The 13,454-nt window shown below is 42.7% G+C and overlaps 1 protein-coding gene across 3 annotated transcripts in view; it reads left to right on the forward strand.

The window, feature by feature from the left end:
• The window catches only part of LOC147257778 (uncharacterized), a 34,771-nt gene that overhangs the window by 4,622 nt on the left and 16,695 nt on the right, over window positions 1-13,454 (forward strand). For all 3 annotated transcript variants that reach the window (XM_086211938.1, XM_086211939.1, XM_086211940.1), the window contains exons 2-5: window positions 7,247-7,298; window positions 8,797-8,894; window positions 12,671-12,816; window positions 13,082-13,177. In XM_086211938.1, coding sequence (XP_086068064.1) covers window positions 7,247-7,298; window positions 8,797-8,894; window positions 12,671-12,816; window positions 13,082-13,177 — 392 coding nt within the window. The remainder of the gene's footprint in view (window positions 1-7,246; window positions 7,299-8,796; window positions 8,895-12,670; window positions 12,817-13,081; window positions 13,178-13,454) is intronic.

The following is a 13,454-nucleotide window of genomic DNA, read 5'->3' on the forward strand; positions in this document are numbered from 1 at the left end:
TAGAATTCTGAAGATAGCACATTATCTTTGCCATATTGCTGATGTTATCATCACACTTTCCCTCAGTATAGAGGCTGAGTCAAAGGTGCAGCATGGGCATCCTGATAGTGTTGCATTGGTCTTGGGCACCCCTGGGTTGAGCAGGCCTCCATGTTTCCCGTGTTTTTTAATATATATATATATTTTAGGGAATCTGAAACAGTCTCCAGCTTTGTGATAAGCACTTCAAATCCCTTTGTTGTAGTTCCGCAGCTTTGATCGCTCTCATCTGTGGATTCACCTAGATTTTCCTGAGTCTGGCACCAACAGGTCCAAAAGATTTCCTCCTCACTTGGCATGTTTACAGCACATCACCGTCACTTTCCTCAGGAATATTGTGTTTTTTTAGGCAATCGGCTTCACTCTCTATCTCTTTCCCTGCTTCTCCCTCCGGAAGTGTGTTTGGCCATCAAAGTGACATGACTCGTCTTTAAAATAGTCAGCGAGATAATCCGTCATTGCGGTGAGTGTTTACTCACAGTGGAACTGCAGTGAATGTCAGCCTCGTCTTTGTAAACAAGCTGGCGTGAGCGGAGGAAAATGCAGGTTAAGTCAGCTGGCACGTCGCCCACCACGAAGATCCCTATGCAGTCATAGTATCTATCACAGGTGGCTGGATTCTCTCCATTTACTTTGGGTCTGACTCAGATATAGGAGCTTGAACTGAGTCATGTAAATATCTTGTTGGTTTAGAAGCCCTGATGGCTTCCCTGGTTCTCTTTAACAAAGTTGTAAAATACAAACTAAGCGTGACTGATCGAGCAACAACAGCCTAATTTATGGTAAAAATACTGAAACTCAAACTGAAAATCTTCCTTGAAAACGCCTTTTTTCCCCCGTATATTTTTGTTGTTGAAATGCCGTGAAAGGAGCACAGTTCAGTGGCTCATTTAGTATTGCTGAAGCAGAGGGGCAGAGGGTGCAGCCGCCCCGGGCCAATGAGTGCAAGGGGCCCACTTCTGGGCATAAGCACCAATCCCTTGAGAACCTCAAGTCGCACGAAGCTCATTTGAGTCTTAAGTTAATAATTTTGGTGGCACTGATGAATAATTTAACCTCATTTAATGGTTCTGCAACATTTTTCTAAATCTAGGGAGCAACAAGTCATGTAGACCACGGTGTTAAAACCGCACGTTGCAGCTCAATCCTGCAGGTTTCTGGCTGGAACAGTCTTGAATCTACAGAGCAGATAGGGAGGGTCCTCACACCCTCTCTAATGAACCATGACCAACATGCCGGGGTTCTTGGGTCATAGTTTTGGTTCAGTTTGTTTTGTATACGAGAAGAAAAACCTCCCGTGCAAACGACAGAAAACTGAAGAGACACACTGAGCTGAAATGAATAATTGGTATAAATAAACATAGTTGCTGCTGTGTTATGCTGTCACTTTTGGTCGGTAGTGACTGTAGTTTTCTCTGCAATTACTCAGCGAGGGTTGGAGCTGACGAGCCAACAGTCCATCCGTGTGTGTGTGTGTGTGTGTGTGTTGTGTGTGTGTGTGTGTGTTTGTGTGTGCTCTCAGTGGATACATACTTTTTTACCTCATACAACTTGTGTTTCCTTGTGAGAGCAAAAGACAGCAGTGCACATGCAAACTGAACCTGTGGTGGAGTGTTTTCCTAATCTCAACACCTCACCACCTACAGTAACGCCCACTTGTTCCAACTGGAGACTTCAATCCAAAGCCCCTTTCAACTGCACTAAAAACGCGGCACTCTGAAAGGGTAGCCTCAGCATTTCAACCCGCGTCGACTGACTCGCCAAGCGTCCCGGGTGTTTAGCGACTCAGCTGCGGTGTGAAAAATGCAAGCCGCGTCGTCTCAGGTTTCACGCGACCTTCCTGTCGCATCATGATTTTGTCACTGTGCCGCCTGTCAGGTTTCGTCTGTAGCTTCCTCGGCTCCCTTCCAGACTCGCCAAAAACTCCATCCTCCTTCGCTGCATTCGCACTCGGACATTTTCCAGTCTGCACCGAGTTTGTATGCTTTGCGAAAGAGACAGCATTGCAATGCAGGCAACAACAATGCTAACGTTTGACATTGTGAAAAGGGTAATAGTGATACTTCTCAAACTGCACCTTTAAACAACAGTGTTTTTTTGCTGTTGTCGTTTTGTTTTTGTGTACAAGCTTTTCAAAATAAAATGGCACACTTGTTGGGGACTATACACATTTGTTGCTCTAGTGAGTATTTATGGCAACAGGATGGCGTGCGTGGCGTTTACTCAAAATAAACTTCAGCGTTTGTGTTAATATTAATGAGGACACGTGTCATCCTGTGCAACAGTGGAGCTCATTGAAGTCTGACATCAAAGATCTGTGCTACAGGAATACCCACAGAGGAGGAACTTCATTGATGGTTTTGGCTCTTTTTCATGAGAATTATTGCTAAAATGTTCAATGTAGTACATATTTATTCTTCTTAGTGCAGCTGCAGTCACTGGACTCCTGCTGTCTTCTGTCAAAAGTTGATTCTTTGTAGTTTGAATGAATTAGTGCAGACGGAGATGATGAGTCTGAAAGATGGTTTAAGACAGATTATTTTAAAAGCCAACGGCTGCTTACACCAAGTAAGCTGCATTCCTAAACCGTGTGGTAATGGCATCCTTATCTTTGACTCAGTTGCATTAAAGCTCTTTATCTGAGAGATGTGAAATATCAGACTCTTTTTTTTTTTCAAGATTGCATCTCTTTTATGTTGTAGCAAGCGACTGAAACGGCCAATAAGTCAGTTACACAGCGACTTCCACGGACAATTAGGAGAGACACAGTTTTGTTGGCACTGCTCATAAATCAGCTCTGTTATTGGCATATTAAATAAACACGCCCGGCATAAATAAATATACTAAGTGAGTCACGAACACAAGTCTTGGCATTTACCATTAGAATGACAAATTACTAGTCAACAAAATAAATGCTAATAGTAATGATAATACTCCAGATTAGTTGTAATTACTCCATAATTAAGTTTATTGTGTGTTTCTTTTATGCGATGGGTTTGCCTGTAGAGTAAATAACATTAAATACATGCGGGTTTTGATAATAGGTAATTTGCTGTTTAGGGACAAATATTCCACGAAAGTGTAGTGAATGATAAACTACATATTTCAGTGTTGTGGGGGAAAAGTTGGATGTGATCATCTGGTTACAGCTGCGTCTGCCATGGACACTCCTGTTTTCAGTTCAGCTGAATTAAGAGGTGAAATCACATCTTTAGGAGTTTTTTTTTTTTTTTTTTTAAACACACGATAATCCATAAAACTAATGAACAGCCTGTGAAACAACAGTGTCCATGAGCGCGAATCACCTCCGGCCCCTGAGCTCCCCGTCACACCCCTCAGGACTTTACTTTGTATAGTTTGCCTCTTTTCCCTCTTTTATCATTTGTATCTTTCTGCTGTTAGTAGGATGTAGTATTTTTGAATAATAAAACAGCAGATTTATAAAAGGCTACGGAACTCGGGACCCATCCTAACTTATCATCCTCTTGGGTGCCGATGGATCAGGTGACATTCAGTTTGAGTTGTTTCACCGCTGGTCATTTGTGTGATGTGTGAGATTTGTCTGGGCAATATGTCTTTTTAAATATTTTTGATATATCTCATCTAACTTCATGTATTGTGGGTTTTTGTAATAGTGCAAGTTGTGATGAACAACCTCGTTGTCTAAATCAGTGTTAAAAAGCAACTGAAACGTTTTAGTTGACTGTATCCCATCTCTTTAGCCAGCAGCGCCAGTTGTTGGATGTCATTTGGATTATCTGATGTGTGAGTCTCAGACTCAACCAGAAATGATATAATATAGAAAAATACTGGATGTTACATATCATGAATTTATCTTTTTGTCTCGATCGTCCAGCCCTATGATGTGATTAGAATCAAAATGTAATCACTTATTTCACGGGGTGTTGTTGGGACATGTGGTTTATTTATCACACAGAAAAGTTAGAACACTTTGTCTTTTTTGAAATTTGTATCTACAAAATACTTTGACACTAGTACTATGTGGCCAAAAAGATTTATTATAGAAAAAAGTACCCCACATTTTCTGACATGCATCAGGATATCTTTGTAACTGAAGAAAATACCCATGAGAAGCAGAAGTCTTGTATTTATTCACTGAACTGGAGTATCGGTGTTACGCATTTAAGTGCACAGTCTTGGTTTTAATGCTCTGTAACACAATATGGAGCTCGTCAGAATTTGTTTTAATAATGATTTTTGGTGCCAGTGTGTCAGGAGTGTCCATCCATCCATTTTCTACTGCTTATCCTGTTAAGGGTCGCGGGGGGGCTGGAGCCTATCCCAGCAGCCTTCAGGGGCGTGAGGCGGGGTTCACCCTGGCCAGGTCACCAGTCCATCACAAGACAACACATATAGACAGAGAACCATTCACACCATGGGGCCAGGCGCTTGAACCTGGAACCTCTTTGCTGTGAGGCGACAGCGCTAACCACTGCACCACCGTGCTGCTCTTGTCAGTACTCGATATTGATATATATTTTGGTACTGTTTCGTAATGAAAATCTGATTCGGTCTCCTGCGACTCCAAGCTACATCTGCATGTGTGCATCTGAAAACAGGGAATTGTCAGTGGGGGCATCTGTTTTGGCTTCGTGTTCCAGTGAAAGTCTAAATGCATATTGACAGATGAAGCCAGAAGAGACGGAAAGTGGACTCGATAGATTTCTGCTAATGAGAACCCCTGAGTAAAGTCTCCACGTCACCTCTTCTGAGGTTTGGGATTCTGCTGTGTTACACCGAAGGATGCTTGCCAGGAGCTGGAGGCTCGCAGGAACTCGGAGACAGAGAGCTCTCACATCAACATGAATGATGTGATTTCATGTCTGATGAATTATCAAACAGGCTCCAATCGGAGGGAGTTTTTGCAGACTGAACTCACAATGATAACATAGGAATTCCTGTCAAGTGATTGACCGTATGTGAGAATGGCACATTGCGGGGGTTACCATGGTTACAGGGATCTCGATTGCAGTGTTAAGTCTAAAATTAACATTAAAATGTGACCCCTGGTCCAAGGACACTGTCGGGGATTGGGGGGGGGGGGTATGTAAATGCGCTTAAACAAACATTTCACTGCAGAGAAATTTTTTAAAAAACATGAAAGTAAAACTGAAATCAGCTCTGCAAACAAACGTAAGAATGAATTATTTGAGGTCAGTGTATTAGTCCGTCTCTGTCGGCTGATTAAATACACATCATGGATTTGGGTTAGTGGGGGGGCCGTTATGGAGTCCTGATCCTGACTTTTGTGTAATGAAAGAAGAAAAAGGTCATCAGGTTTGAGAGGTGGAGGTCTGTCTTTTGTTTGTAGTCGGGGTTGGGGTTTGGGGGGGGGGGGGTCATACCAGTGTCATGGATATCTGTATTCATTGATCCATCTACTTGGGGGGAGGGGTGGCTCTCATTTTTAATCCATGATAGATGGGGGGGGGGGCTGCATGTGCACACACGCTCATGCATGACGGTGATGTCATGTGCAGCACCACCAATCAGCGCACGCTCTTTAGCAAATTACAGGGAAAATTAGAGTGTGAGAGCAGGATGAAGGGATGAAGTGCAGATAGAGCTGCAGGGAGAGGGAGAAGCTTTTCCCCAGATTACAGAACAGCCACAGATTATGGCCTGTGGATTATGAGGGTTTGACCAAAAAAAAAAGAAAAAAAGTAGAAGCAGAGAACTAAACAAACTGTTTTTTTTCTGTCTTTTCCAGAGTGTGTGTGTATGTGTGTGTATGTGTGCGTGCGTGTGTGCGTGCGTGTGTTGTGTTTTGTGAGGGTTGGTGTGCTCCTTGCAGGATAGACTTCATCCTTCTTACACTCTGTCAAAGATCAAGGTTATCACATGCATGCACGAGCACATTCCTCTAATCACCAGCACAGACACACGTGCACACACCCAAATATCAGCACATATACAGCTCAAAAACATGACTTTTAACACTTCACACACACACACACACACACACACACACACACACACACACACACACACTGTCTGGTTTTGAATACGTAGCTGACATGCGAGTCCTTATCTGTGTAATTCAAACTGTTAACCCCTGAAGGACTGAACGCTCATAACATAAAGAAATGTGACATAAAGACAATACATGACTCTAAAAAAGAACCCACTACACTTGTGAGCACTGTTAAAAAAAAAGGGGGGGGACTTTTGTTATGGGGAGTTGCTTTTTTTGTTGTTGTTGTTTTTTTTGCTATTTTAGCTGCCAACCCCTGGACTCGGTGACTCCTCAGAGACCTCAGTGAGGCTCCTGGTTTGGCATTTGCGTTCAGAGATACGTGGCACAGACGGGTGAGGTGGCTGGATAAGCTGTTACTCACATTCGCAGGACTTGTAGCTGGGGATGCACGGATTTATCGGCGGATTTTGGCTTTGTCGCCCGCCACTTTTACGTGGACTACTCTGGTCTCCCCACATGTTTTGTTTGTTTTTTTTTCCCGTTGCTCTCCCGCCATTTCTGTTCTTGTGACAGTGTGTTATGTGAACTCTTTGATAGCGGCTTCGATAAGACCTTGTGGATTTTCAGGTTTATAGTGGAGTAATAATTTTATGTACACTGGCTGATGTTTTTGAAGCTGAGCAATGTTATTCACATCCCTACTTGACTGCGTCTCTGTACCCTCCACGCATTCATAGGTCGGCTGATTGTCCCTCTGAATAGATTATTAGTAACAGAAAGTAGCAAAGGATGTTGGCAGTAACTTACTGAGGCTACGAGGGTTGACGTGAGCTGTCCGTGGCGCTGACAAATGAACAATGTGTACATTTTCATGAAACATTGCATCGCTTTTGTCGTTAATTTAATTTGTTTAAGCTGTTTTTATACCATCTGAGCTGACGCACGAAAACGTGATATTTAGAGTAGACCAGCAGTTACTGAGAAGGACAAGAATTCCCTCATTCCAAGCAAAAATCTAATTGTTTCAGTTTTTGATTGGAAGGGAATTATTCGGGATAATTCGATGTTGAGCTCTCCATTTGACTGAATATGCACATAATGCATCTAAGTCCTCCATGTTTGCTTGTGGTTGCTTGTGGAACCCCACAGTAGCTCTTGAAACGAGCCCCCTTGTGCTGTATAAAAGTGCAGCTGGGGCAGGGAGACGCTACTCTGAATAGCTTTTGGTTTCTCTCATGATTCCTTTTGTCTCTGTCTTGTATATTTCAGAGCTCCTTGGAGCAGCAAAGCGGGTGAATGTCAACATCCAGGATGCAGACGGGTGAGGGACATCTTCTCCTCTGTTTCGTGTTCTTCTGTTTTTGCTTCCCTTTGTTAACAGGCCTCCTTTGTTTTTCCCAGTTCCTCCTAATATGGTTGAAGTTTTAGGGGGTTATTAATTCCATACCATAGTTGAGCTGTTGAATCCCTTAATCCATATTACTTTGCACTTTGCACTGTGATTTACTCAATTTTGGATCATACTCCACATATAATGAGGTGTTATGCGACAACAAGGGCTTCTGCAAACACTGTGTGGCGTGTTTATGGCAGTAATTCCCAACCTGGAGGTCACAACATGCCAAAGGGATCCCAAAATTAATCAAAGAGGTCATTTAATGATTGTGAAGTGTAGGAAGAAATAGAAATACTGCAGGCAAGCCTTCATTCAGTTGGGTCAATCTGTAAATACCGAAGACCAGACTCCTCCAGGGGTGCGGAAGTTGAAATAACCAATATTTTGTGCTGATTGAATGCCGTTAATAGAACTTATCTTCCTTGCTGCTTGCATGCTTTTCCTGCCTGCAAGTGCTTGAAAAACATTTTTGTTTCTGTGATAAACTTTTCCATCTCCTAGAGCACCTGAAGGCCTCCTGGACTAAAGCAACATATGAAACTCATTCAGCACACTGCACTTTCTCTCAAATACTTTCACATCTCCGGGCCTCTAAAAAAAAACAACCTTCCAATCAATCTGAGAGGCAAAATCCCCTTTTTGGCTGACCTGCTTACAGCTCACGTCCACACAAAAGCCAGAACTTGTTAGGTAGAGTCACCGACAAGACACTGCGTCATTTGAAGTGGCAAAACAGGATTGTTTCACAACATTTTTCAGAGATGTCAGATTTAAGCCACGAGATGGGAAACATCCTGAATTTAGTAGACACACGTTTGGATTGTTGCTTTTGATAGAAGCATTCGATCATTCATCACGTTACACCTGATCTACTGCTTCGTAACAAATAGCCAACAGAGAAGCAGCTCCTAATTTGCTCCGAAAATGTTCCCTTATCAACTCTAAATGTACAACTATGGATTTGTCTATATTTAGACTCATGATTGGTTCAGCGTTTCATGTGCACATGCTCGGGTTGTGATTATGTTCCGTTTGGCTCCATCAGATAATAAAGATATTTTCATATTATGTTGATTGGAATCAGATAATTGGACGCAACTCCTTGTTTAATGACTGATGATTCGTTGATTTGACTCCAGGGCCCGGCCCTTGTATTCACCAGGGATCCATTAGACACACACACAGTCTGTGTGTCTGTGTGTGTGTGTGCGTGCGTGCGTGCGTGCGTGCATTTGTGTGTGCTCGGCTCCAGGGTAAAGAGATTGCTTATTAATGGAAGTAGGTCATTTGCCCCCTCCCGTCGCTCACACAGAGCTGAGGGGCGGAGCTGTTCTACGCTGAAGATTATCTCAGCAAAGTTACGCTCTGGTTTTACATGTGATGTATATAAATGTATTTACACACAATCCGTGTCTGTGTGAAGGTTGTCGCCATTGCACCATGCCGCTCTGAGTGGCAACAAGGAGCTGATCTCTCTGCTGTTGGAAGCCCAGGCAGCAGTGGACATTAAAGACCACAAAGGTAAAAACACACAGATTAAGAGAACACCACAAAAAAGTACACAAAAAAAACAGTAGGAGAAGACAAATAAACCTTCCCGTGTGACAAATAATACTGTTATGTAATAAAAGGTGAGGTTGCTGAGAATGCAGTGATATTTTTTTGGTGTGTAACTATGTTTGTGCGAAGTGACAGATTTGTGTGCACAGCAAACAATAGAGAATAGAAGGGGGATGCTTCATGGCTGCAGAGCTGAGAGCCAAGTGGAGGCAGAGCTGCAGCCCAGATTTCCTCTCTCCTACCAAATATATCCATCCTAGTTTGGCAGATTCCAGAAGAAGGAAGAAATCTCAGGGCAGATGGGAGATATAAACCCTCCTGGATCTAGGTCTGCTTTCAATCATGCCCAGTATGTCTCTAAATAGAGGCGTACACCCAGCCACCAACATCACCACCGACCCGATCTCATAGAAAAAATGACGCGGGCCCGAATCAGCGGCCGATATCAGCTGATGTGAAGCCTTAGTTCAGTGCGTGGAAATGCTGTAATTCATGACAATAGTTATTTGGTGTTAAACGTTCGGTGTCTAAATCATCACTTTTGTATCTTTTGAAGACAATTTGCAAAGAAGTTTGTTAATGCATATATGGTTACGTAAACATATCATATATACATACTGTCCAATTAATCGCTTATCAGATTTTTATTTATTTCCTGTCATCAGTATTGGCCCCAAAAATTCCATACTGGTTAGGCACTTGGAATGACCCGACATTTTACAATCACAGTAACTCAATAGCTTTATTTTGGATCAGTGTTCACTTAAAAAGTTGGAGCTTACAGAATGTTCTAGCTCCTTTTTATCACTTTTTTTGAAGCCAGACTCATCACATAGCTGGTCTCATTCAAATGTCTTCCTGTTTTTGTCATGGCACAACTGAACTGAAGCAAAACAGTGATTTTATCTTGTGAGCGTGTGACAAGGTTGACATTTATAATGATGGATTATGCAGAAAGTTGAGCAACGAGTTCACAGCAGATCCTTACTTGGCTACTAATCTCTGCTTTTGCCCTTTTAGCTACTGTAAATGTCAATTGATGTTCACAACTCTTCAGGTTTGTGGTGCAGAGGCCGGTGGCAAGAAATGAAGAAACTGGCGTACTTTGATATTCAAAATAAAGAAAAACTTAACAGTTGAACTCAGGAGACGGACTCAGTCAGATTGTAAAACCAGGTGGGTTGAATTAAGGCTCTGATGAAGACTGAAAGTAACAACATGACTCAACCGAAACAACGCTGATAGACTAATGAACATCAGGCGGTCGAACAGGAGTGCAAACAAGAAGCTGATTGGCTACGAGACAGTAGACACCAGACGAGCCCGATTAGGACTGATGAACTGATAAGGTAAAGGTGAAGACAATAAAGCAGCAGTGGAATCACCCAGTCATTTGATGAGAACGTCAAATCTGCTCTAATCATTGTTTTGATATTAACGATTGGTCAGATGTGCTCGGTGTGTGTGTGTGTGTGTGTGTGGGGGGGGGGGGGCACTCATTTTGGAACTCTCTGCAGTTCCCCTCGGCTCTCTGAAGCGTTTCATCCCAACTATTTGTTTTAATTCAATCTCGCTGCTTTGATCCCTGTCTTTTTTTAATTTTATTTTTTTTATAGCTGCAGCGGACAGCTGTCATCAGCAGAAATCTCTAAAATCCCACTGTACACTTTCTGCCCAGCACCAAGCTGCAGACAAAGTTAGCAACGAGCATTCAGCAGCTAAAGAGCCAGATGTGTCCCTCATCGCTCTCCAAAACAAAGGAGAGTGAATATTGGACTGGAAGCTGGTGCATTATCTCATTTTCTTTTAAACCTCTAATAACAGATGTTTTTTGCTGCGTTGGACCAAAAACCAACATGCTTATAATCACACCCAAACTGTATTTTTTCTCTCTTTTTTTCTCTTGGGGGGGGCGCATTTGAATCAGTGCAACACTATGAATGCGTTCCAGGAGTCACTGGCTGAAAAATACACCATTATTGCTGCATTAGACCGTTGATGATTCAGTCACCTTCCAGAGTGGCTCTTCAGCACATCTATAAATATTTTCTAATGTGGTCTGCCATTGTTGTGCTAACTACGCGGGCCCCTTTGTAGCTGAACATGCATAGATTCCCCAGCTGGCCCGTACAACTTCAACTGAACTCTGGTGTCGCTCTGTGCTGGATGTGTTAGTAAGAAAAGTAGCAGTGGAAGATGATGGTAGGTTAGTGAAGTGTTCATAGCTTCCAGTGCCTCATCCAGTCAGGACAAGCCAGCGTGTTCTGGTAAAGAACGACCTCGACTGACTTTGATTCTCGTGTAGACACTCTGAACCACAGTGCAGGGCAAGATGCCAGCGTGAGGTGACAGTTCCGGACTCCTGCAGGCCGGGGCTCGCTCTGCCAGTAGTTCTACCAAGATCGTTCTGGGAATTTGAAATTCAACAGTTTCAGGAATGATGCAGAACTTCACGGAAGGTTCAGTGAATCGTGACCTGGTTATGACCTGCATGGCTTCACTGCCATTTGAAGGTGCATTTGTGGTGCTTTTAGCAATGTTTTCTCAAATAAACTGTCCATGGTTGACGCTTGACTCATACATAGCTGTCTGCCTACAACAGTTCAAAATCCCTATGACAATCAAGAGATACTGTATGTCAACATATAACAATTGCCAATATGTCAAGCCAGCAGAAGGTCACTGACTGCAGCACCTCTGCCCTCCTTGCACCTCAGCCTCAGAGCCAGGGCCTGCAGGGACTCGATTCAGCTCCTCGGTGTGGTATCAAGGCTAGGCCCGTGTTGGATTGATGCCATAAGAAAAGAACGTGCTCACTTAACAAAGTTGGGTTTGCTGTGTTCCGATTGCTGTGCTCAGCTGAACTTCGCATCACCTTGCATTTCCTGGAAAATCCCTGGAGGGTTCTCAGAGGTCTTGTTCAGCTGCTCATGAGAGTTTGTCATAGCATTTTGTCTCGGGCGTCCCACGACTATCGCTGCTCCTGCAAACAAGGGTCATGAAAGGTCGTAAGCATGTCAACCGTGCTATGATTCCAATTCCTGGCAGGACTCGTCCGACTACATCCGCTGCTGTAGAGACAGATATGACTGACAGATCTGCAGATACAGCAAAACTTTGTGTTTATTTAGCTCCTATATGAACAGTAAGGAACTATGTAAGGAACTAAATTATATATGTGGACTTAAAAAAATGTGGCTTCTAATTCAATTTAATAATTCTAATATAAAATGAATAAGTTGAATATCAATTTTTTTTTTCTCAGTGGATATTTGGTGACATCGTGAATCTGCATTACTTTTGTTTTTTAATTTGATGCAGTTTGGTTTTATTCTGTTTTATACTTTGCTCCATTATATTTCAGAGGAAAATGTGTTTTTTTTTTTCCTCTACTAACTTATTTCATATTCACAGTCACTTTGCAGTTTCGATTCCAAATAAATAACTGATTTGAATAGTCATCATCTGTAATTAATAATCTTTTCACAACTGCATACAAACAGCAAGGCATCAGTAATAATGATGGGAATAATGAGTGCTGCTCTGTGAGCGATAACAATCCCGTGTGTAAAATTGCATGCATTCATGTGTCTTTATACTCTCATTCCTCGATGTGTGATGTGCGTGTGCTCATGGGGTTTTGTGTGGTTTATGTTTTACTGTGCTGTCATCTTTGGCCTTGTGTTTTGATACGTGTTTGCCTGTGTGTGTTTGCATGTCTGTGTGTGTTTGTGTAGGGATGCGTCCTCTGCATTACGCTGCATGGCAGGGGAAGACTGAACCAATGAAAATGCTATTGAAGGCAGGCTCATCAGTCAATGGACAGTCAGATGAAGGACAGATCCCTCTCCACCTATCAGCTCAGCATGGACACTATGATGGGGTAACTGTGTGTGTGTGTGTGTGTGTGTGTGTGTGTGTGTGTGTGTGTGTGTGTGTGTGTGTGCGTGTGCACATATGCTGTCAGTGTTTGTACTTAATGGCTGTGTGTTTTTGCGAGGTGTGCCTATGTGTAACTGATGATGCACGAATGATTTGAAATTTTGACAACCTAGAATATTTACAACCATCAGTACACTGTGTGTGTGTGTGTGCGTTTGTGTGTGTGCGCGCGCGCGTGCCTGTGCGTGTGCGTGTGTGTGTTGCAGTCGGAGATGTTGCTACAACACCAGTCCAACACGTGTATCTCAGACTCGGCTGGGAAAACTCCACTGGACCTCGCCTGTGAATTTGGACGTGTTGCTGTGAGTAGATTTGACTGAAAAACCAACCATACTCACAAGGCTACATTCCTTTTTAAAAATTTAACATTTATTTCTTAAACAAATGCATTGCTATCATGAAAAGCTCATTTCATTTGAAAATGATTTTTTTTCTTTTTAACCTGGAAAAGTTTTTAAAAAGGAATAAAGCCAGAACATTTTTGGAAAAGTTATGGAATTTTTCCCTCCCGAATGGAGCTGTCCAAGGGGACAGTTTACATCTGTAGTCCTTGGACATGTTACTAAGATGCCGTGACAG

Source organism: Aulostomus chinensis, chromosome 8, assembly GCF_037954235.1.
Source record: "Aulostomus chinensis isolate RoL2024-O1b breed Wild chromosome 8, RoL_Achi_v1.0, whole genome shotgun sequence".
NCBI classification, from domain to species: domain Eukaryota; kingdom Metazoa; phylum Chordata; class Actinopteri; order Syngnathiformes; family Aulostomidae; genus Aulostomus; species Aulostomus chinensis.